This window comes from Tenrec ecaudatus, chromosome 16, assembly GCF_050624435.1.
Source record: "Tenrec ecaudatus isolate mTenEca1 chromosome 16, mTenEca1.hap1, whole genome shotgun sequence".
NCBI classification, from domain to species: domain Eukaryota; kingdom Metazoa; phylum Chordata; class Mammalia; order Afrosoricida; family Tenrecidae; genus Tenrec; species Tenrec ecaudatus.
Window position 1 is genome coordinate 63,832,911 of NC_134545.1, and position 26,235 is coordinate 63,859,145.

The following is a 26,235-nucleotide window of genomic DNA, read 5'->3' on the forward strand; positions in this document are numbered from 1 at the left end:
AAAGTGGAACCAATTACAAGGATCTACATATAACCTCCTCCCTGGGGGATGGACAACAGAAAAGTGGGTGAAGGGACACATCAGACAGTGTATAATATGACAAAATAATAATTCACAAATTATCAAGAGTTCATGAGAGAGTGGCGAGTGGGTAAGGAAGGGAAAAATGAGAAGCTGATACCAGGGACGCAAGTAGAAAGCAAATGTTCTGAGAATGATGATGGCAACAAATGTACAATGTGCTTGACACAATGGCTGTATGTATGGGTTGTGATAAGAGCCCCCAATAAAATGATTTTTTTTAAAAAGATGAGCAGATGTCTAAGTGAGATGTCAGATCAGTTAGCATAGAAGAAGCTCACCAGCCAGTGTGATCAAATTATTATTAACAATGAAAATCTGAAATCAAAGGGGAAGGCTGCATCAGAGCTTAAACTCTGAGCACCCAGTTTTCAGAAGCCCATGGATGACAGTGAAAGCCCCCAAATCACTCACAGAGCCCCACATGAACTAAGCTTCCTTTGCATTTCCTCCGTCTGTTTACTAGGTATACGAACCACCTTGTCTCCAGATGGAGTGCAATGGAAAGGGGATTGCTGCAGATACAGTTAGGTTAAAATCGAACACCTGTGGACTCATTTTAAAAGGTTCCAGTTTTTATTACTTCCTGCTATCTTGATGCTTTTCTGTCTTGTTAATTTGATATTTTTGTTTCCATCATTTCTTTACCTATAAACAGATAAAGAAACAACAGCGAGATTAATCATTTCTTGGGTTGTGACCGCAGATGTTAAGGGTAAACTAGGAGCTCATATTAATGGAAACAGAATGAAGACAATGTTCTAAAACGGAGGGGGGTGATGAACGCACAACTCAAATATAGTTAAACTATTGACTTGGGTCATACGTGGATTGCACGTCAATAAAACGGCTTCAAAAGAAGGTCAGTTCTGTAACAACATCCACATTGGTTTTGAAAGCCTGATTTGAAACGTACTATCCTGCAGATAAAGCTGTAACTTTTCTTAAAGTCCTATCATACCCTCACGATTTTCTGATAAATACACTGAAGTATTTCTGTGTGTTTTCAAGGTGTGTAAATATACGAAGAGAGCAATAAGGGAGACTGTCCTTCCCTCATTCGGAAATTTAACTCGTAGTTGTGAAACAAAAGTTAACACGCCTTTCCATGTGGGTATTTTTTAGCCAATGGGAAGAGGTTATGCAGGGGAACTTCATTTGGCTGCTGTGAAATGCTGGTTTAACATTCTGGCAAAGGGAGAAACACAGCAGGAAATGTCTCCCACCCACACCACCAAATTTATAGTGGTGGAAAACTTTATTCCACGGTGACTGTGCATCCAATTGCATCAGCCACTGGACAAAGAGTCAATTGTGCTTCAGTGAAAATTTTGTTTGAACATCAATGGTTTTTTAGGTGTTTGGCTAACGTCCCTGAATGCGCAGTTCCCACAGTCCTAATGTGAGGGTTTAGGAAGCTCTGAAGACAGTGGGTTCACAGTCATTTGTTTTCTCTGGCCTTGAACTAAAGGGCCACACACACCAAATCATCGAACTACTTTTTCCTCTCGAAACCCATCCAAGCATTCTATTATGGAAACATTTCGGTGACTGTAATCTTTTCCTAAAGGGCTTTGGGTTCCCACACTGAAACTCTGCCTCCAAAGTCAGATGCAGAATCCAAATCCCCAAATCTGTTCCAAACACATTCACAGCCGAACCCTTGAGACAGGGAGCTTCAAGCGCCATTCGCCTCCTTTCAGACTGAGGCCACGTATTTTTGAAAAGCAACAAAAATGTAAAATCCTTGATGAAGTGTTTTTGAAGTGTCCTGGCCAGGGTCGGTCAGAAAAGTGCACTATTAGCTAACTCAGTCCCCTTTGTAAAGAGGCAAACAACTGAACACAGCCCAATGGCAGGCACATGTCTCTTCTGAAAAGTTTAGACAATGCTGACCCGAGAATTGGGATTAAGTCCCAGTGTGGTGATGGGGAGAAAGGAAAGAAAATGTGAGATGATAAGAAACCCAGGAATAGAGTCAGGTGATCTTGGGAGGGGAAAACAAATCCTACCTGAAGCAATTAGAGAACTCCTAGGGACCACGGCCGTTAGCTACAATGGACAGGAACTTTAGAATTAGTTGCTAACTCTCTCCACCAATATGGAGAACCCTGTGATAAAGAAATACTCTGGGGAATCCGTTTTTAAAAGAATGAAACATATTTTCAATTAAAAAACAAAACAAAAAAGAACACAGAAAGGAGTCATTTTTATACTAAGTGTGAGTCCCTTGACCTTGACTAACCTCAGAAAAGTTTTCAGACTGAAGCAGTCAGGAGGTAGGTTTCCAAGGAGTGTCTGTCTTCCTAATGACCAAGTGCGATGGAGCTGCTATGCGCTGGAATGGGCATGCTGACTGGGGGGTTTGGTTTATTCGTTGTTGTTCTGAATGAATAAACATCAGGAAATGTGTTCCTTCCTTGTAAGGCAGGAGGAAGAGATACTACGTCGAGGAGATGCCTCAAAGGGCAAGGAGAAGTCTCATCAGTGAAAGTCAAACCAGTTCACACCAGTCGCTGCTGTGGAGTCCATGATGCCACACAGTCCACGTGCTTCAGCGGCCTCACACCATAGCGATAGAGGTTCTAGTCCACCCAGTGGTGCCGTTAAAAGTCTTCTGGAGCCCGGTGACATACTGACACATCAGAGACAGCAGGAGTCAGGGTCAACATCAGAGCAACTGATTTTATTTTACAAATGACTCATTGATTACTAAGGGCCCTGTCCTAGAAGGACAATTTCCACCCTTCTTCCTCTAGACCAGTGGTTCTCAATGCCATGAACCTATCATACAGTCCCTCAAGTTGTGGTGACCCCCCCAAGCATAAAATTATTTTCGTTGCTTCTTTCTAACTAATTTTGCTACTGTGATGAATCGGGCAACCCCTGTGAAAGGGTCGTTCGACCTCCAAAAGGGTCGCAACCCACAGGTTGAGAATCGTCGCTCTTGACTCTCAACAATTCTAGGAAATGTCTCAGAATGTATGATTCCACTTTACAGATGAGGGTTTTGAGACACAGAGAAATTGTTCTGAGGTAAGGTTTAAATCCATGCTTGTCAACCCCCAAATTCCAATCTTTTCACCTCTCACAGTGGCTCCATGGTGGTTATCTGAAAGTTGGATCCAGGGCAGGAAAGGAGTCTAACTGAGCAGGATTGAGATGGTAAGGAAAACAGAATCATGGCTCCTTTAATTATTTTCAATTCTATCATAAAAAATATAAAAATAATTTTATTACCCAAAGTTGGTCATGTTCTTTAATAAGTGTATAAGATAAAATAAATTCTGAACTAAACTATAAATGTCAGGATTTACATACCCAGTGGAGGGACATCCCCTTGCCAAGTCATTTGAGGATTGTCCTCTTTATGAATACCTTTGCTGAGTACACTATTCATTGAATATTTGGTGGGGGGGTCTTCTTTGGAATCAATGTCCACATTTGACTGCATTCTTAGAGCATCTTCTCACCCAAACCCAAACCACTCACACTGAGTGGATTCAGAATATTAACCATCTTGTAGGACACAGTGGAGCTTTTCCAGGGGTGTAAATCTTTTTATAGAGAGACCTTTTTAGAACTAGGTGGGGCAAAGACAAACATCCAGATGAGGGAAACCACCAACATAAGGCCATAATGGTGTCTAAAAGATTAAGGCATAAACCTTTAAAAATGCTGTTCCACCTTTTTTCACAGGGCGGTTTAGAGAGTGCAAACCACTGGGCTTTGGGGTAGCCGTCAAGTGCTTGAATTGCTGCATGACCGGGTGTGGTAGTTACATAATCTGGTGTCAATTTGGGACTTGAGAGGATTAAGACTGAAGGGGTGGAGTCTAGTCTGTCAATCGGATCATAGCCAATGAGGCCTCTGTGTAGGCACGGCCTTCTGAGAATTCTTGGGGGTGAGAAACAGATTCTCTTTATTGACAATGCTCACTCCCTGAGAGATGCTCCACTGACAAGACACATGGTGCTATGCCCTGGGAGCAGGAGAAGCCACATGGAGCTACACTGATGTAACTAGACCTCTGTTGCCGGAAAAGTCACATAGAGACCCCTGCTAGTGCCGAGATGCTTACACCACCACTGGATCCACCAGTCTTCCAACCCACTGGCCTGTGATCCTCCTGTATTTGGCATCATTGCATGTATTTCATGAGTCTGAAGAGGACTTTATAGATTGGTATCAGACATATGGGTTAATATTGGACTTATGGACTTAATCTGGACTGGGTTGGGACATTTTCTCAATATTCAATTGCTCTTGTCTATAAACACGTGTGTCTATGAATTTCTTTTTCTACTCTACACCAGGGATCCTAGAGCTCCTTACCTCTCCAGGTAAGCTTGATTTATAAAATGCAGTCATTTGCAGTCAAATCTAAGGGGGTCCCTAAGTATTTTTATAGGGCATAACTATAGGGTTTGAAGCATAACCCCTTGGCTTTGAAATGTGGTTAAACCTATAGAAAGTAGTAACCAGACAGGAGGAAAAGAAGATGTGAGGAAGGTCATGTAATTTTGCCTTTGAAAGCAGATGTCTATTTTTATGATGGGCACTTTCAGTTGTATTACCAAAGCAGGTTTTCGACAGGACCCACCAGTTTCCTTGGTAATCTTCTATATGAAAACAGGCAATTCATTAGCCCTTCCTCATTGGCTCCATGTTTCTCTAATATAAACTCCATGTAAACTCACTGGGGGCAAGTGTTTTTTGTTATTCACTGCTGTGTCTAGAACAATGTCTGTTTTACTGCATTCTTGGAATATCCTTTACTGCTCTCTAAGAGCACCCTCCCAAGGATGGCACCGACACCTACTACCAAGCTCAAGCCCAAGCTAGTCGCCAGCCAGTTGGTTCCGCTCATGGGGTGTGGAGTAGAGCCGGGAGCCATAGGAGTCTCAAGGTTGATTTTTTTTTCAGAAGTCGATCTCCAGGCCTTTCTTCCAAGGTAAGTCTCTGTGGACTCTAATCTGCAACATTTCGGTTAGCATTTGAGTGCCTATTTGCCTCATCTACCGTCATGATGATATTTAATAAACAGTCATTAAATATGCATGTCATTGTGTGAGTGGATTAGATCATTGAATACTGGGCTCACATGTGAGACAGTGATCAAATGCACGTTCCTGTCAGAAACCGTTTTTCAGAAATACTAGCACCAATAATTCACACAGAGATTCCTGGGAGCACAGTGAGTGGGGGGCAAGGCTTTGAGAGTAGGATAAATCCAAGCACTAATATTATAGTTATCAGTGTCCTCAGAATCGGAAAGCCTGGCTTGGTCAGCACGGAGCGCCTCTGCTGAGAGATGACTGAAAGCAGTCACAGCCTTGAGTCTGCACCAAGAAAGAATGAGAGGCTGTCTGGAGATGTTGCGCGCGTGTGTGTGCGCGTGTGCGCGCGCGCGCGTGTATACACACTTACGAGTGGCCACAAAACCAATGATGGATTACTAATCCTGGATTCCCTGGCTAAAATCAAGTGCCTTCGCTTCAGATTGAAAATGAAGGCTGTCAAGGAGAACCACAGGGCAGAGGTACCTATTCAAATGCACTACAGGCACCTCTCTCCACTCTGCTGAAATCGCAAAATCAACAAAGAGTAACTTGTCTTGGAAAACAAAGACATCGAGTTTTATGTGTAGAGGCTTAAAGAAAGAGAGACACGTTTCATCTAGCAAGGGCAATACAAAGGGGTTATATAAATTTATTTCTTTATGTAACAATTGATTAGAAAAAATTCCCATTTTCAATGTTTCGGTTCCATCTTTCATTACAAAAACAAAAAAAAAAACAGCAAGAAAAATAACTAACAGGATAAAAACCCACACACAAAAAATACAATCTGTATCTGTTCTCTATTTACAGATAACTGGTCACTATTAAGGCACAGTTTGATTGAAATCTACCATTTACTCAAATGTTCCGAATATGTTGTGCGTCAAATAGCACTGACAACACCGTGCTCTAGTGTCATATTCCCTTCGCTGCATCCAGAGAAAGCGAAAAAAGTAATTTCCAGTGTTTTTGCTTCTTTGTAGTCACCCTATTTTAATTGAGATTAATTGGGGCAATTTTCTCTTTGGCGTAGATTGTCTCGAAGCACTGTTCATACGTATCTCAATTCAATCCTGCCTATTCTTTCCCTCGCCCTCCCAATGCACATGCAGGGCGGAGAGTTAGGAAAATAGTTTCACGATGTTGACCAGGCAGCCAATGCAGAATTCTCACCTTGTGCTGAACTCTTACCCTGTGTGACGGATGGATTCATACTATCGCCATAAGGCAGGGAGCGCCATGTGATCACTAATATGCAACAGTTGATTGCTTTGTGCTTGCAAAGGGAGAGATTTGGCTCCACCGTAGAAGCAGATACAATTTAGGATTGGGAAACTTCTGATTGATAATTTTATGACAGTCCCCCTGACTATGCCTTTAATATAACCAAACCTATTTTTGTCTGTGTGCAAAATACCTTTTCAACTCTTAGTGTTGCCTTAATGGTAACATTTATCCATGGAAACATGCCAGGCAAGAATTTATTACACATGGGTATAGAAATCCCCAATGGTTGTACATGCCTATTGGATGCCTTCTGCTGAGAGCATACGAGAGTAGTTTATGTCCAGGTACACAGTCTCGAATACCGAACATAAATAAGACATTACAGTACAGGTAATTCATAACATCTCCTATGGGAAAGTTTTCTAACAAAATTAACTTACTGGGGGATAATATTGCTTTGATAAAAAGAGGCACTTGGTGATTTTTTTCATGGATTGAAAACCCTTCATAAATCCATCACAAGATGTCTGAAAAGATTCAGGAAACAACGTTGCCCAATTTCTTGGAATTTCACAGTATAGGATTGGACCAATGAGTCTACTCTTAGAAACCAGTCTTTCCCCCAGCCCCCGTCAAAACCTTATAACATCATTATAAGCTGTCACCCTAGTGATGTCCATATAGCCTTTCCACTTTTGACAGACACTAGTCTACCTAAAGCAGACACGTGCGGTTTTCAGGAAGCCCTGGACTCACACAGAGCACAATTAATGTGCACATGATAAGGGCTGTAATCGGCTTCTCCTCATACCGGCAGCAGTGCTGTCTCGTCAAATGATTATTTGTCGTTTTAAATAAAGTGACAATCTGGGGCTCTAGTAATTGAATGCCGTCCATTCTTTACCATAAATCTCTAGTAGATATCAATTTAATCAGTTATGTAATGTATGCTTATAGTATTTAAAAATAAAAGTTTGATATAAATAAATGTCCTTTAGTGGCAGTATACTAAAAATAGTCCTTTGCTTTTAGACAACCATTAAAATTTTTTTCTTAGCAATACAGGCAGCAGCTACATATGATGACTGCAGAGGGTTAATATCGCAGAGTCCATTTGGTCTTCCTTCGCACCTGTTTACAGGAAATTCCGTTCATATCAAAGTGTTTCTATTGGGTGATGACATAAATGAACAGAGTTGGTCCACAACCGTGTGGAAGTCACTTTCGCTTCCCATAGTCACGGTCTACCCAGAAGCGAATGTCCAGTACCATTTCAAATACACATTTGGTGCAGTTAGAAGAAAGGCAACTACCTTTGATTTGTACCAACACATCAGGTGACGTAAAAATGAGAGAGAGACAATTTCCACAGGACAAGAAATCGGAACATGTAAAGTGCTAAGACCGCAATCATTACTTTAAAGCCGTACCAGAAACGTCTCTGATTATTTAAAACAAAGAAACAAAACCAAAAACAAAAATACCAAATCAAAACAATCAAATAAAAAAGAACTTCTGTGCTTTCTGGCATCCCAAATTATCCTTCATTTTAAGAAAAAAAATCAGTGCATACATTATATAGGTAAATAAAAATAAAAAAGAAGAAGAAGCACTATCATTCTATTACAAATTCTGTCCACTTGCCATTAAAAAAAAAAGTAAGCGACATTTGGTGTTCTGTACAATGATAGGGGAACATCTTCTCTCTTTCCCTCCTTTTTGGCACAAGGTACAGGTGTGAATAAGATGCTTTGGTCCTGATACCAGACACCCGAGTGCTGAGGACGGTGTGCGGTGAAGTCTGGGCACAGGTCTCCGGGGTCCAGCTGGGCGGTTGGTTGGCGGGCGTGTGGCCCGTGTGTACTGCTACCAGCGGCCACTGACACTAGCCATGTCGGAGTGGTACTGCCGGGGCAGCCTCCCGCTCGCTCCGCCTTCCAGGAAAGCAGCGCGTGCATTTGGCGGTTCGAAAAGCTTTCTTCGGTTTTTGTTGAGTTCTAGAGAGAGACAAAGACAATCGTTCAAAACTCAGTGAAGAAGTTCTACCTTATTCAGGACATGGCACCAGAGCTCTGAAAATTGTGGCGTGGCAGGGTTTGGGGGTGTTTATTTTTTGGGGGGTGGGGGAGAGTCAAAATCTGGGAGCAAAAGGCAAACATGTAAGGTGACAGTCATGACAGTTCAAAACTGTTAGGGAGTCTGATATAACAGGTAGCGTAGCTGCGTCCCTGGGCGGTGCACTTAGCTGATAGCTGAAGGTTGGAGGTTTGACTCCACCCAGGAGCACCTTGGAAGAAAGGCCTGGAACTCAACTCCTCAAACCTGACCACTGCAAACCCTACTCCTATACGCAGAGGGTTGCAGCGAGTCCGAGCCAGCTCTGGCTGGCTATATACTGGTATATAATCAGCAATTGGTATATACTGGTAGCCTAGAAATCCAAGGGAAGGAAACATATTTAATTGCAGTTTTTAAACTATCTGGTGGATATGTCATCTTCTGGACCTTCTAAACTCCAGAGCCACAAAGGTTTCCCCATGTGCCCCAAAAGCCACATCTGAGGCCAGTGGGCACAAGAGAAGCGTGTTTGAAAGGAACATGAGACAAGGTGTTGCACAGAATGGCACAGAAAATCATTACGGCTTTTGAACTCATCCGGGTCAAACACATATCAATCATTAAGCTACAGAGGTCAGGCATGAACATAAGATTCCACATCTAATTACAAGGCTAACTGAGGAAGATTCTGAAATGCAGCCAGGCCAACAGATGGGGCCTACACCGCTTCAGTCAGAATAGTTCTAGGAGAAATCATATTAGTAGCATTTTTTACATCAAATATCAACTTAGTAGAAAGAGCAAGTTTGGGGAACAGATGCCTGAAAATAACCATATTCCAAAATTTCAAGGGAAAAAATGGAAAGGTCTCAATATTAATTTTAAAGGAACCCAAACACTTAAAAGGACTGTTCAGTTCATGCCCTTTGCTTACTGAAAAATTATTAACCCAGAGTTTGGAAGGTAATCCAACATTCAATTTCTATTATGATTAGACAACGCCCGCAAGCCCTTGAATCAAGCTGACCTAACTATTTATTTTATTCTGATGTTAACTCATTCAATGACTCGTATAAAATAAATAGACTAGGCAGATTTTGGAAACCAAAGTTTCTGAAAGTCTCCAAATGCATGTATCTTCAAACATGGTCACCTTCAAATAGACCGTTGTTATTGTGTGCCCTTGAACGGACTGTAACTCACAGCGAACTACAGCACGCAGGACAACGGCCTCACCAACTATGATCCTTACGGATGTGCCTCTTCGGGGCTTCTCTCCAGGAGACCAGCGTGTGGGTTTGAAATACCCACCTTTCAGTTAGCAGTGGGCAGCAGGGCACTTATTTCGGTGGCACCACGGCTCCCTCCAAATTGATGAAAGGGATTAAAAAATTGAGTCACTTAAAGGTTTTGGGGGTGGATGCGTGCGTCAATGCCTTATGCTTATCTCAGAACTTCTTCAACCATCCCAGAAAACCAAACTCGCTGCCATCGAGTCAAGTCTGACTCATAGCAACCTCACAGGACAGGGCAGGACTACTCCTGTGGACTGCCAAGACTTTAATTTGTTGGGGGATTGGAAATGCTCATCTTTCTCCCTCAGAAGGGCTGGTGGTTGGTTTTGAACTACTGGCCTTTCAGTTAGCAGCCCCAAAAATAGCCCACTATGCCACTGCTCACAAAAACTCAAGGAAATTTGAGGTGAGTGTAGTAACCCTGTCAGCTGTGGCCAGGTTCTGCTTTAGGTAAAGCAGCAGCTAGATAAGAAAATGAAGTGTGAAAGGTAAGGCTGAGGATAAGAACACAGACCCCCAAAGGATGCCATGGCCATGGTGGCTAAGGCAGGCCATGTAACATGAACCAATACTCTTCAATATTTCACCCTATGGAGTCCCAAATGCAGACAGATGCCTGCTCTCCAGGAGCAAATCAACTGTGGGGCCATCTCTCTTTGGCTCACATGCAAGACTTAGAAGAGAAATGTTTATCTATTAGAACTGACCACATGGCAAGCACCTTACTTCCATTTTATTCTACTTAATTCCACCTTAAGCAATATTAAGGAGCCCTAGTGGTGTAGTGGTCCTGCACTGGGTTGCTAACTTCAAGGTCAGCAGTTCAAAACCACCACCTGCTCTACGGTTGTAAGATGAGGCTTTCTACTCCCATGAAGAGTCACCCTCTTGGAAACCCACAGGGGTAGTTCGATCTTGTCCTACAGGGGCACTATGAGTCAGAATTGACTCAAGGACAGCAAGTTTGGTTTGGTTTTGGTTTAAGCAGCACTGGTGGTGCTCTGGGTTAGGCTGCTAGCCACAAGTTCACAGTTCAAATCCACCAGCTGTGGGAAGAAAGGTGGGACTGCCAGTTCCCAAAAAGGCTTACTCTCTCAGAAACCCTAAGGCACAGTTCTATTTCTGTCCTAAAAAGTTTCTATTGATGGCAGTGGATTTGGTTTTTGGTAAATGTAATGATCATTTCCATTCTATAGACAATAAAGCTGAGTTTTAGTGTCAACACAGTAAGCCCAAGACCACACTGCTATTAAGTGATAGGGCTGAAATCCCACCCCTCCTCCTGACGCCTGGGCACTGGCTGGACTGAGCCATCAGATGGACATAGACCACCACGGCAGACTGGGTGGCACAGATGTGAGGATTCAGAACGCCCCAGTATGCAGGTACCAGAGTTTTGCTGTATATGAAGTGCAACTCCTGGTTCTTGTGTAAGTGGTAACTGGGTTTAAAGGTTCTCAAGAGGCACGGAATACACCTTCTTTTCAGGCCAGAGGCCCGTGCAGGCAGCAGACAGCCAGCTTTTGTTTCAAATTCCTTTTGAAACAGTAGTGACGGCATTCCATCTACAGCTTCAATATAATGATGTTAAAACAAACCGACAAAAAGCACTTCAAACATTCAGAAATTCAGATGGAATAGCTTTTAACGCTAACTTCTAGAAAATTAAGAATAAACGAATCCCTTTAAGTACAGAGGCTCAGCAGCTCTTAATCACCTTCAAGGGAGGACACTTTCTTTGGTTTCTCTATTCCCCTGGGGGGACAGTCCACAAGTCAAGAGGGCATGCCCACAGTCAGAACATCATTTGCCCCACATAACATGCACAACTGAGCGCACAGAAACAGTCCCGGCCACTGAAGACAAGCCTTGTGTTTGCTTGTTTAAAGGAAATTTTATTCTGAAAAGTTACTCCAATTAGATCTTAGAAAATAATCAGGAGGGAATCCAGTAATCCCCCAAAGATGCAGTTTCTAAGAGAATGTATGTGTGTGTGTGTATATATATACGTGTGTATGTGTATATATATATATATTCTAAATGTGTACATATTCCCAAATGGGAAGTAGAGCGGTAAACCTTATAGAAAGGTTATCAAAGATCAAATTCTACTGAAGAGACGAGCTTTGGGGATTTGTTGGTTTTTAACTAAAAAGTACACACTTTCCTCTGATTTTTTTTAAGGAAGCCTGAGGGATAGTTTGGGAAAATACCAACCTTTTTTCTTTGAAATTCCAAGGTTCACACAATCCTGGCAGCTCTCAGGATCTTGTTGCGGATCTGAACAGAGTCACAAACTAAAAGAATAGGTCGGGAAATGTTAGATCTATCTGAGGCTGGGGCAAGGTGCCTGTCAGCAGGATGCTAAACTTCCTCTTATTGAGTCCCTGTGCGTTTAGCTAATCAATCCCTCGAGTTCTATGAGAAAAATCCATGAATTAAAAAAAAATATGGATTTGGATTAAAAAAATTTAAATTGTTCTCCAATTCATCTCTACTAGAGATAAATTTCACCTTCTCCAATTCTGAACTAAATGTGTTCAGTCCCAATCCTGGGGGAAAAAATACCACAATTAAAGAACAACTCTGATTGTAAGTTAAAAACCTACAAAATTATAAAAAGGCATTTTTAGAAAGTCTGTCTAACCGAGCTGTTTCACCACAAGGCCAAGGTGAGTCAAGGCTGCCCAGTTGACCTGCAACTACCTGGAAATGGACTAGTCTGAGGCTACCAATGTGTGTGTGTGCAATCCAGTGAGCTGAATAGGGGACGAAGCTTTTTGCTGAAGGGCTTCTCAATATGAATTTATTACTTGCAGAGAAAATGATTTTCAAACAAACACACTCAACAAAGTAAGGCAACATCAACTTAAAGTAATCAAATACTTCACGCTGTGCAGAGCATTCATAAGGCATCTTATCCCAAGTCTCTAACACCCCTTAAAAGCGAGAGGACCTGTGAACCCCACTGAGAGAGGCAGTCTACAGAAGCAGTAATTACATGACCTCCGCAGAACTCCGAGGATGATGATGGTAGGGTAAAAAAATCTTTTTAAAGGATTCAAAATCCCTCCTTGTCTACCTCCCTACCCTCACAACTTTCACTGCTCCCCTCCCCACCCCACCCACAGGTTTTTTTCTAAACTTCTTCTACAATATCCTTGCTGGTGACCCATCGAGATCCTGGGACAGTGGTTAGGGATGTCCGCTTGTTGCTAAAGGCTTTACAAGTTTGAGATTGGACCGGTGTAGAAAGAACATACTTCATTTCCACTCCACCATCACTGACACGCCTCGAATCTCGAGTGAAAGGCTTCACAGTTCTCTGTTTATTATAAAAAGTGTTGGCCTACAGGCATGTTTTATCAATAAAAATAGGGTGCATCAAATTTTTATTATCATATCAGTTTCCTCTTCAAATTAATAAAAGAAGAAAGTAAAACTACATCAAGTTAATTTATGTCTAGGAACAGCCTCCTGAGGCTGAGACTTCTGATAAACAAGTTAACTTGAAAAACTGCTCTCTTGTGACAGATGGTTCAGAGAGAGAGAGAACAAAGGGTAGCCGCTCACTGGAGTAGACGGTTCCAACTGTATATTCTCCATTTTCCCTCAGTTGGATGATAGACACATCCCAGGAACAGACAGGTGTTAGAAACAATAGTGACTGCAAAACCATCTATTCCAATCCTCCTTAATAGTCAATAAAACCAGAAGAAGTTTGGAAATTCACCAAGGACTCAGAATTTGGTAGCGAGAAATCCCAGATCTAAGTATATCTACTTTGATCTATTCAAATGACAAGGCTGATCTTAAAGGTGAGAAGGAAATGTGTCTACCCGTGAGACAGCCACAGTACAAGGGGTAATAGAAGACTTCTCTAAATAATGTGGGTAGAACATTCTTTATTCATGGAAAAGCCTAAAAGACAATCATGAACAAACTCAATGGCTGGCGTTCCACTCGTATTTCAAAACAGCTCTGTGTTATGTGCTTCAGATAATGGGTCAATACCCATCCTGGGAAGGGATGAGGAGAGCAGGGGATGAAAGCCACAGCTGAAATACAACAGACCACCGCTAAGGGGTTTAACTTTGTCAGTCGGATTAGTAAATGCTGTTTGGAAAAGACTCTCACCAGCTGGATGTAACTACTGTACATTCCACACTCTGAAAAAGCAGAATTGTTTCCTTATAACACCTGCATGTGGCTTCCGCCCTGGGTGTCTCGGCCATTGTGGGAAAGAGGCAAGAATTTTAATATGATGTTCATGACCTGCATTAAGAAGTCATCCAGAAGTAACTCTAGTTATTTTTCCCCAAAGTTCTTCTTTTCCTGAACACAGTTTGGTGGTGGTGGTGGGTGGAGTACTATCATTACGTGTGATTGGGTCGATCTCAACTCATATGAACCACACATGACCAAGAATAACTGCTCCATTGGGACAAGAGTAGATTTCCAGGTCTTTCTCCAAGAGAGCAGCTGATGGGTTTGAACCAGCAACCCTTTGGTTAACAGTCACACATTGATTGGTGAGCCACAAGGGCAACATATTTACCTATTCCCAACTCATCATGTGGCTCAGTTCCTTTAAAGAAGAGCAAAGCATTATCGAGCACTTTCTACTGCCTCGAACATGTAACAGACACAAAGAAGAGAGCCTAGGGAGGTAGACACCATTATTTCCCTGCATTCTGTGACTACCTTCAGAATGCTACATCCCTCTGTGATGCACAGACTCTACTTACACTTGGTCAAAAATTAAACAAGCACACAGACAAGTAACACTGGCAGGTTCCAAGCTAGACCAAGAGGCCTGTTTCTTTTTCTCTGGTACAATGATCTCAGCTGGTCTGCTGAGCCATGTTTCAAATATGACAGCCAATCAAAAGTATTTACAAACCCACTGATAAATGCTAAACTGCTGAAGGAGACTCATCTGCACCGGTCAGTTTGGGCTGAGACCTTTCTGAAGAGAAAGTTGTATGGAGCGCCACCCATCCTGAAGGCGGATGTGCACGCAATGTCTGCAGGAAAAACTAGTGGTCGTCTGAGTGCACATCACACTGTTGGCTGCAGAGTCCTGTGAACCTGCCACCAGCATGGTCTCGGGACTGTTAGCAAGCAGTGGCTGGGCTGAGCCTGGTTAGATTTCAAAAGATGAGTGTAAGCATTAATATTTACCTGAGATGGCAAGCAGCATTTTCCTCCTGGCACCAAAAGTAGTAATTCCCAACTCCTTCAGGTCTTGATCCGTGAGAGTGAGGAATGTCTGAAGATCAATCTATGAAGGAAAACAATCCATAATCAACATGTCAAGTCCTCGTTTTCTTCCAATTCTGGAGTCAACGGACTTCACAAAGCAGCTTCAGTCGAGCTGGTTCTGATGCGTGACAACCGCATGTCTGTCAGAACAGAGCTGTGTCCCAGAGGGTCTTCCAGCGCTGATTTATTTGGAAGTAGAGAGCCAGACCTGTCATCAAAGATGCCTTTGAGTGGATTCAAACACCCAATCCTCCAGTTAGCAACCGAGTGACTTAGCCATGTGCAGCGTGCAGGGATTTCCCAACTCATTCCTCCACCTGGTTAGCTATTAGTTATGCCTTGCTTTTACATCAAAATGAATGATGGTGGGCAAAGCAAGTAATAAAGGCAAAAAAAAACTGATTTGATGATTCTAGCTGGGTCCTTAATTTAAGCCAGTGAGCGACTGCAACTGAGATAAAAGTTACTCTTATCAATTGAGCTCCCTTTAGACCCATTTTTTTTTCTTCTTTTACATTTTATTAGGGACTCCAACAACTCTTACCACAATCCATACATATACATACATCAATTGTATAAAGCACATCCATACATTCCCTGTCCCAATCATTCTCAAGGCATTTGCTCTCCACTTAAGCCCCTTGCATCAGGTCCTCTTTTTTTTCCCCCCCTCCCTCCCTTTTCCCCCCTCCCTCATATGCCCTTGGTAATTTATACCTCGTTATTTTGTCATATCTTGCCCTATCCGGAGTCTCCCTTCCCCCCTTCTCTGCTGTCCCTCTCCCAGGGAGGAGGTCACATGTGGCTCCTTGTAATCAGTTCCCCCTTTCCAACCCACTCACCCTCCACTCTCCCAGCATCGTCCCTCACACCCTTGGTCCTGAAGGTATCGTCCACCCTGGATTCCCTGTGCCTCCAGCCCTCATATCAGACCCATTTAAAATATTTTCTAGTTTTTGTTATTTTCTGCTTCCGTCTTTACTGAGGTTTTTCTGTTTTACTTTTTTAAATTGCTTTTATTGGGGGGGGCTATATTTTCCATATTTAAATCCAGGATAGTTAAATTTATAGAGACAATAATTGGACTAATGGCTTCTTGGGGTGTGGCAGGAGAGGTTACGGGAAATGGGGTGTCACAAACGATGAGTACCAGAAAGAAGATGTTCTGATATGGATTGTGCTGATCATCGTACAATCCTTCTTAATATGATTGAACTATTGAATTGTATGATATGTGAATTATATGCAAATAAAACTCTTAAGATATTTTTTTTAAACCCTAGCTTTGAGCATCCTGGCAGTACTGGTGAAAAGGGAAACTAAGAATTATATAACTTTTGTAGGCTGATCAGAGGAAAATACCTATCTGTTTAGGAGAGGGAACCGTATTCCTTAGCTTTGGATTATGAATTGGTAAAGTGGATCTTTGTAAGAGAAAACCAAATAAAACCATAGGGATAAATTTATTTGTCCCTCTAAAAAGTAAAAATCTAAGCCCTAATACCTGTGAAGTTCACTGGATTTGGGATCGAGGGCTTTGTAAATATAAATAGTAAAGTTGGGTGAGTCCTAATCCCATATGCGGGGCATCCTTATGAAAAGAGGAGACAGAGGCAGAGCCAAGGGAGAAGGTGGCCATGCAAGACCTTGGCAGTGAGTGGACTCACGCTGCTAAAGCCAAGAATCACCTAGGCCTAGAGAAAGCGGGGGGTGGGGGGCGTTTCAAAGAGGGTCTTCCTCTAGAGCTTTTGGGAAGAGCTCGACCCTGCTGTAACCCCGAATTTGGACTTGTTGCTTCTAGAACTGTGAAGCAACAATTTTTGTTTGTTTTTGTTATTTTAGCAGTTTGGGTAATACGTTGCTACCTTCCACAGTGTTTTACCTGAGACTGCTGGAAATCCCAGGCTATGCCAAACTCATTGCTCAGCTAAGAAGCCTATCGTGAAAAGTGGCGCAAAGGTGGGATTTTTCAGAAACTGTCTAATTGTGTTCCTGAACATCAGCCATAAGTGGTGAGGGATGTAGTCCAACAACCCCTGCCTTCCTGTGAAGGCTGCACGGAGGAGAAGCAAGGCGGGACCGCTGAAGCAGAGAGGCTTGGGCTTCGATCCTCTTGGCTCTGCTATTACTAGTGGTGAACACTTGGGTTGTCAAAATGACACGGTCCGCAGGGCTGTCGCGTAAGCACTGACTGTGACTGGTGCTGTACAACAATGGGCTCGCCAAAGAGCTTCCAGAGGAACACAAATGAGGAAGAAAGTCAAGGAAATCCTTTCTGGGCATCAGCCATGGCCTGTGGCTCACACCGTGAGGTCTGCGTGGGCTCTGGAAACATGGTGCCCTGTTGTGCATGGGCTTTCATGAGTTTGGGGGCCAACTTGATGGCACTGAACAGCTAAAACAGAAACCACAGATTGGTAGCTAATCTGAGTAATCATGTGTAGAGGTAATCATCTATGCGACTGTTAATAAATTTTGACCGTGTTTACGCTAAATAAAACCTCACAAGGCTACTCTAGGGAGATGCATGCTAAATCACATATGAATACCAGGCAATAGTTTACATGAAATAAGCAGACTGTCAACCTTCAACACCAAGAAGTAGTAAACGATATGGTGCATTCAAATGATACCGAGGGCAATTTGAAATCTTATGTTTTTATTACGGAAGCACACTAGCTATTGCAAAGCCTCTTTACGGCATCATTTATCACATGATGTCTTGAGAAACAGTACTTACTAGAGACTCACTAGTTCATTGGGTAAATAAACATTTTCTTAAAGGATTAAGTTTAGATTATTCTAGAGGTTGCGGGCCATGTGGCTCTGTCGCCATGTCTCGGTTCCGCAGTCGTAACTCCAAAGCAACCATACACAATATGTGAACCAGTGAGTGTGGCTGTGTGCCAATAAAACTGCTTTATTTCAGTTAATAAAATACTGCGTAGAACCATTCTAGTTTTGGACTTTCATGTTTTCCTCTCTCTGTTTTGGGCAGCATTTTGGAAAAGGACCTGTAAGAAATGTCCGGGAGCGCCATGGCTAAACTGGGGGCTGCATCGCATGGTCGACTGTTTGAAACCACCAGCGGCTCCACGGGAGAAAGGCTGGGCTTTCCGCTCCCAAAACCAGCGACAGTCTCGGAAACCCACAGGGGGTCACTGTGAGTCAGGAGTGGCCTGAAAGACGTGCGTTTGGTTTATTAGAAATATTATTTTGTACATCTTAAAACAGGTAATGAATCTGAAAAAATAAACACGAGGAAAACAAGCTCAGAGCATTATTTTATAACCTTTACTCTCTTACACTGAGACTTTCGGTGTCTTGGACAAGTTAAAAATATCTCTGATTTTGAGATTCCTAATCAATCAATGCCATCCAGCTAGCGAGGCTAAATAAATGATGCAATTCTTTAATGAATTTCAATGAATTCTTTAATACATTTTTGCTGCATTGGGTTAGCCATGTCCTGATTCTCTGCTGCATTCCTGAAAAGACTTCGGCTCAGAGAGCCCCCCTCCCTTCTTTTTATGTGCCAGTATAGCATCGGCCATGGCTGGTCACTTTGACCAACATATGTGGTTGAGATAAGTTCACAAGACTGTCTGGTTCATGCAAAATCCAACCAGTAAATGAACAAACAGATCAGCACACAGGGAAACACGCTTTACTCTTTGAGGAAAGCCTGGAGTAACATGACTGGGATAGGAGTGGGAAAAGTAATTATTTCAGATGCTATTTACTTTTGTGCATCACAAATAAAGATAACCCCGTCTGTCTGTCTCTCCTCCCTCCCCCTTTTCTGTTTGTTCACTGTGCTGCAGGAGTTGACTGTTCTCAAAGTTGCAGTTCAAGCAACAGGCTGCTTGGCTTATAAGAACCAGAGGTCATATGATGGTGAGGCCGAAGCAAAATCAAGCAATAGCTAGCTCTGCCGGATCATTAATATCTATTAGATGCAGACCCATCCCAGGGAAAGTTCCCTTTCAGCTGATTGCTCACAGCAGATTGCAAATGGGAAAGGGTTACATCATATCTCCCAAACGACTGATAATCCTGGCCTGGCAAATCGACACATCAACAACCATCAGTCTACCCTTTGTCACCATTTCATCTGTTTACATCTCCTTAAAACATATATCAATGCTAAATAAAGATTACACAGTCATTCGTGTGCCTAACACAATACCACCAACAGGCATACAATAGAAAGTGTACTAGATCGACTTATATGTTTTATAAGCTGCAATGGAAGAGGGAAGAAAACAATGATCTATTAATGTACATTTTATACGTAATCAGCTTCTATTTTCTAATCTGACAAGGCCCTGGCAGCACAGTGCTTAATTGAGTGGTTACAACTCTAACTGCTGAGAGGTTGGCTGCTAACTAACTGAGAGGTTGGTGCTTTGAACCCACCAGTCAGTCCGTGGGAGAAAGTCTACTACTTTAAAGAGCTGTAGCCTGTGAAAGTCTATGTGGTGGCTTTAATCTGCCCTATAAGGTTGCTATAAATCAGAATAAACTCAGAAACTGTTAGTTTGATTTTACACACACACACATGGAAAAAAATGCTCAAAACAATTACAATTTTTGTTTCTGCAACTGATTATGTAGTTGTAGCTGGTATTTAAACCTATCTTCTGCCACCACCCATTTCATATGCTCAAGTGCATTAGTTGAGTGCCGTCCTTTGTCTGCTGGGGTGACCCAAACCTTCAATCCGGAAGGATCGGCGCCATTAGCAGTCCTGTCAGAAGTGGGTTTCTGTAGTTTTCTGTGGACTTTAGTCACAGCGTACAACAGGACTAAGAGCTGTTTTAAAGAATCTCCTATACAAGACCATAATCCAAATCCACTCTGATACTTCCACTGTGTACTATCCATCCAATTCCCCTGGGAGTCAGAAGCCATCCCTCAGTCAATAGAGCAACCTTTCCTTTGCTGTAGATCCAGAGGCACGAGGATGGAATCTGTGCTGTGTTTACCAGTGGAAGCATTACTCTCTTTGGAACAGAGGCCTCCAGACTTTCAGAGCACAGGTCAGTCAAGAGTACCATATATACTCGAGTATCAGCCAACCTGAATATCAACGGAGGCACCTAATTCTACCACAAAAACTGCGTTAAAAGTGTGTTGAATTTATATATCGTTATTTTGTCATATCTTGCCCTATCCAGAGTCTCCCTTCCCCCCTTCTCTGCTGTCCCTCTCCCAGGGAAGAGGTCACACGTGGATCCTTGTAATCAGTTCCCCCTTTCCAACTCATGAGGGAGGGGGGAAAGGGGAGGGAGGGAAAAAAAAAGAGGACCTGATGCAAGGGGCTTAAGTGGAGAGCAAATGCCTTGAGAATGATTGGGGCAGGGAATGTATGGACATGCTTTATACAATTGATGTATGTATATGTATGGATTGTGATAAGAGTTGTATGAGTCCCTAATAAAATGTAAAAAAAGAAAAAAAAAGTGTGCTGAAAAACTGGGCTTACACACGAGTTAATACAGTATGCCCCCTCATCACCACTGAGTCAATCTGGACTCACAGAATCCCTCTGGGCATGGCAGAGATGCCTGCTGGAGTTTACTGAATATTTACAGGACAGCGACGTCTATCTGCTGTGCAGTGACTGGTAGCTACGAACTGCTAATCTTCCAGTTTGTAGCAATTTTTTAACCACTCTGCCACCAGCAACATCTCTGAAAGCTGGTCACTAGGGGTAACAGTAATTGGTGCCATTTCCATTTCCACTGCTTGATTCTTGGACCCATAAGTCCTGGCTAAAAGAAAAGGCATCATTTATTGGATCTTGGTTTATAGAATACAGTATATACCACCTCCTAGAAAACATGGGCCCAACCCTAGAAGATACTGCCACATAGCTGGTGCAATATGTGTCTTTAGAAGGCCAATCTGTCCAACAGAATTTAACAACCAGGTACCCAAGGATGCCCCAATGTTCCAAAAACAATCAAGAAAATACACCATTTAAATAAAACAAAATTAAGAGCCACAGATCATATTGCTCAATAAAGACAAGGCATTCGACAAAATCTAATATATATATATATATATATATATAAAACAGTCAACAGAATAAATTGAAGGGAAATTTCTCAATATAAAGGGCATATATAAAAAAACCCGATGGTCCACGCTGTCTCTATAGAAAGACACTGTACACCAAAACCAGACAACAATGCTCCTTGTCACCGCTCCTATTTAAAGTTGCACTGGAAGTCTTAGGAAGAGCCATAGGCAAGAAATCTAAATCAAAGGCACCCAAATTGAGTCCACAAGCAAGCCCATGGAGCAACAGTCGAGATTAAACGAGGCATCACACTGAGTAAATCTGCTGTGTTGAGAAACAAGGAATTACATTTGAGGACTACAGGGCACCTGCCCCAAGCCATGGTATTTTCAATCATCTCATATGCATGTGAAAGTTGCACAATGATTAAAGGAAATCGAAGAAAAACGGATGTCTCTGAATTATTGTGCTGGCAAAGAATACTGAAAGTACCATGGACTTCCAATAGAATAATAGCAACAACAAAACGTGTCTTGGAAAAAGTAGAGCCAGAAAGCTCCTTAGAGGCAAGGATGGTGAGACTTCGTCTTGTGTACTGTGGACACGTCCTTAGAAGAGACCAATCCCTGCAGAAGGCCGTCATGCTTGGGAAAGCAGCGGAGGAGTGAAAAAGAGGAAGGTCCACAAATAAGATGGATTGACACCGTGGCTGCAACCAGGGCTCAAACTTAAAAACCATTTGCGGTTGACACAGGACAGTGAGTTGTTGTTCCTAAGGTCGCTGTGAGTCAAAACTGAGTCGGCGGCACTGAAAAACCACAGATTGACAAAGAAGATGTAAAAGCCTCTTTGTAGATGGCATGATCTTACACACAGAAAGTTTCAGAGATTCAACAGGAAAGTTATGGGACTGATCAAAAGGCCCCACATAGTGACAGGGTACAAGGTCAATATGAAGAAACAGGTCAGAGTCCTTTAACTAATGAGGGGAACTCCGAAAAGACTATCCGGAAAACACCATTTATAAACACCCCGAAGATGAAACATTTAGGAATAAATCTAACCAGAGACGCAAAAGGCTTATATAGAGAATACTATAAAACACTACCACATAAAAAAGCAAGAGAGACCTATATAAATGTTAGACTATAAAATGCACATAGATATGAAGTTTTAACAAGAAGAAAGTGCCAGTTCTACCCAACACAATCACAAATAGAATGCAATCTCTACTCAGATTCCAGCATCGTTCTTTAAAGAGATGGGGAAACTCATCACCACGTTTAAATGAAAAAGAAATAACCTTCGGATAAAAAATAATGAAGAACCAAGCAGGAGGCCACGCCCTTCCTGATATCAAAACCTACTACCCTGCTTGGTGCTGATACCCAGCAAACCACAGACCAGCGGAACACAACTGAAAACCCAGAAGTAAAGTCCTCTCCGTATGAGCAGCTGATTGCTGAGAGCACGCCAGAGCCCGAGACCGTCTCTGTAACAAGAGGTGCTGGCCAAGCTGGACAGCTATCTGGAAAACAATAAAACAGGACTCGCAGCTCACACCACAAACGAAAACCAATTCAAGACGGCTCAAAGACCTGACTGTAAAACCTAGAACTATAAAGATGGCCAATTTTAAACTATGCAGAGGATATGCTCGCACACGTCACCAAGAAGACATGTCAATGACATATGAAGAAATGCTCATGATTATTAGAACCATCAAACCCAATCAAGCCAAGTCCACTGTCAGAGGGTTGATTCTGACTCACAGCCAGAACAGAACTGCCCCTTTGGGTTTCCAAGGCTGTAAATCTGAATGGGAGCTGAGAGTCTCATGTTTTTCCTGCAGAGTGGCTGGTGGGTTCGAAATGCTGACCTTGTGGTTAGCAGCTTAATGTCTACTCAACTACCTTCCCAGGAAATCAAAATAACGCTGAGATAGCTCACCTCAGCCCATTGCTACAATAAAATAAAATAACAGAAACCAGATCGTGTGAGCGAGAGTATGGAGGGATTGGAACCCTTGTACACGACTGGTTGGCCTGCAAAAATAATACAGCCACAGTGGAAACCAGAATGGTGCTTCATTGACAAGTTGGAAACAGAAATCCTATTTGATCCAGAACCCCACCCCCGCCCGCACTTGGTCTATATTATCCTGGAGAAATAAGATATGTGACTCCAAGAGACATATGCATACTCGTGCCCATTACAGCAAAAGCCAGACCTAGCCTTCCATGGGAATCGGCAAGTGGAATGGACGTTTAGTAGGGCTCACTGCCCTCTATCCTTCAAGTCCTTTATCCTGGTGGTCACCCTAATTCCTTCAAGAATTCACCGTTACTTTTAGTTCACGATTTCCCAAGGTCAGGGCCACTCCAATGGCTTCCACTTGCTATTCTTCCCACAATAACCCTGACTCTGAATGTCAAGGATGCGTTGTGGGGATTTTATCAGTTAATGGTTATGTCGCTTTCAGAGCTAAGACTCCGTCAATGACTTTCCCTCCCCATGGGCCCCAACTTCGGTGTGCTGTAGTGGAAAGATGGAAAACTGGAATCAGTGTGAGGGCAGTTAGTGTCTGGTAATCCCCTCAAAGTCAGATGATTGATTTTTCTCCAGCAAGTAGTCATTCTTCAGGTTGAAGCTCCCTCTGGGGAAGGCTGAAGAAAGATAAGTAATGCAAATGTCTGGCTGTGAAGTGGGGTTCTTGCTCAAGGGACTCCACCTCCCCTCATTCAAGGGTTAGAGGGCTGCAGATGGTTCAAGTCTGGGAACTAATCGAGGGGCCATGACACTCTATTCTGGTCATTCACATTGGATTGGGATGCACTTGATCTAGAATTGTTTTCATTTGCACAGAGCAAACCAATTGTAGATTCTCCATCTATTTCCCTCCTAGGGATACCAAGCCTAAGTAGCCAATGTCATGCTCTTCTGATTATTACCTTTGCTGATTATGTTTTCCTACATGGCCCCTACAAGACAGGGTCTCATCAACCCCACTGTAGTTAGAGGTCTTAATTCCGTTACAGCCGTTCTCACGCTCAAATCTGGCACCTCGTAAAATAACCATCCCCGCAGTGGTCAAGGCTTCTGGGACTCCCTTTACAAATGTGTCCCTCACTGTTATGCACAGAAGGCTCGCTGGTGTTGCTGTGGGTTAGGAGTTGGGTTGCTAATGGCAAAGTCAGTGGTTTAAATCCACCAGCTGCTCCTCGGGAGAAAGACGAGGCTATCCGCTCCTCTAGAGACCTGCAGTCTTACCGTCAACTCCATGGCAGCAGGGTCTGGCTTGGGGGTTGGCTGCTGTAAAAGGTGCCCCCTGTGGGCCCTCCCTAGGTGGATTTATAGGTCCAGTGGCTAAATCCAGCCCCACATGGTGATTTCCCTAGGCCTTTGGATATCATTTTCTATCCACAGGCCACCAAGCAGGCTTGGCACTTCATTTTCACTTAAAGGAGGTTATTGCTTAATCTATGCTTCAGTGAACCAACCAAGTAAACTACTAGATCCTTATTTAACCTCTCAGTCTTGGCTACTGAATGAAGTGAGCCCTTATCAGTAAACATAGATGTAACCAACTCTATGCACCTTGTGCATCATCGAACTTCCGGAATAGCCACTCCCACACATAATCCCCAGGTTTCTGTTTGCATGGTGCTGTTGAGTTCAATCCTACTCACGGTGACCCAGCATGGAACAAAAGGAGACATTGCCTGGTCCTGTACCAACCTCATAATTGTCATATTTGTATAGATTTGAGCAATCAGGCAGGCCGTCTGGAGTGTACTATACTTCCTCCTGGGTCACAAACTGTACTCTTTGCCTCTTGGTGCTGGGGTTAGGGAGTGGGCTGCCAACTTCAAGGTCAGCAATGTGAAACCACACATGAGAGCGAGACAAGGCATTCTACTCGTGTAATGCGTGACATGCTTAGACATCCACATAGGCAGTCTTATCCTGTCCTACAGGGTCGCAATGAGTCAGCATACACCTGATGGCAGGGAGTTGATAGGTCTAGAAGCCACACTGGACGTGGGAGGTCAGTCCTGGCAACATTCAGCGATGGCTGGGCGGCCGCTGCCCACCAGAAACTGCCTGGGACTGTACCTCAAACAACATTTCTCTGGCAACTCTGGGTCAATCTCATTCGATGGGGTGGAAGAAATGATGGTTTTACTGGGGAGAGTGGTCTAGAAACCAACATAGAAGAATCTCTTAAAACGGCAGAAGGCTGGTTCTGTTGGCAGGAATAATTCAATGAAATGTTAAGGTTCTATGTCCCTAGCTCCTTGATTACCTGCCCATATGTCAAACCCCCAAGTTTCAGTATCCCATCTCTTCCCAATCAATACCCTCACTTTGTATTCAGACACTATTTTTTGGTAATTTATTGATTTGGAGTTAATACATAGATCATATCACCCTGTAGCTCAGTCATGTTACACGGTATTGTACAATTGCTACCACAATCAGTTTCCAAACGTTCTTTTTATTTCTGTACTTCCTGATATCATCTCCCTTTTACCACCTACACACAACCCCACCCCCCTGTGCTCCCCCCTCCACCCCACCCCAAACCCTTATTCTGCTTGCTGTCCCTATAGGTTCATCAACCCTGAGCTGCATATACCGATAAACAGAGCAACATATTTCACAACTTCAGAGTGTGACGTCCATTGGCATTGTAATTTCGCCACTTTTGTGATAAGAGGGTTTGGTGTTCAGCACTGTTACTACAAGAAATAAGGTTTTCTTTCTGGGTACAAACGCCGTCTTTCAGGCCTCATGGGGGCACTGCAGTTGTGCCTCTAAGGCTGTGAGTTCATTTCTTTCCATCTTGTCTATGGAGAGTAGGGCCAACCAGTCAGCTACCTTATAGTTTTCATTCTGACAAAACTGTGGAAAAATATAGAACATGTAGTCACCCTGAGCCTTGTCTCTCAAAAGTATTGTGATTCTGTGGTGGGGAGATTTTGTGGATTTTGACTACTACCTTACTACTGGAAGCTGAGTCTGTCAGTAACCTTTAAAACTACTCAGATTGAGTTATATGAGCCCCTAATAAAATGATTTTTAAAAAACTACTCAGATTGCAAAATTAATTCTGAAAACACACCTTTACAATGCTGTTTTCAAAATGTCTTAGGCTGGCTTCCCCAGGGAAGCATGTAAATGTAAACATGAATGGCTTCAAAAAGTTTGTGGAAAA

The 26,235-nt window shown here is 42.9% G+C and overlaps 1 protein-coding gene across 2 annotated transcripts in view; it reads right to left on the reverse strand.

Moving 5' to 3' along the window:
- Positions 1 to 5,783: 5,783 nt before the first annotated feature.
- The window catches only part of BICC1 (BicC family RNA binding protein 1), a 311,914-nt gene continuing 291,462 nt past the window's right edge, over positions 5,784 to 26,235 (reverse strand). Inside the window, exons 20-22 of one of the 2 annotated variants that reach the window (XM_075534862.1) lie at positions 14,909 to 15,008; positions 11,942 to 12,021; positions 8,232 to 8,368 (exon numbers count right to left, since the gene is read on the reverse strand). In XM_075534862.1, coding sequence (XP_075390977.1) covers positions 11,966 to 12,021; positions 14,909 to 15,008 — 156 coding nt within the window. In that variant the 3' untranslated portion in view covers positions 8,232 to 8,368; positions 11,942 to 11,965. Of the gene's footprint in view, positions 8,369 to 11,941; positions 12,022 to 14,908; positions 15,009 to 26,235 lie in introns of both variants that reach the window. The other variant, XM_075534861.1, reaches the window with a different exon arrangement.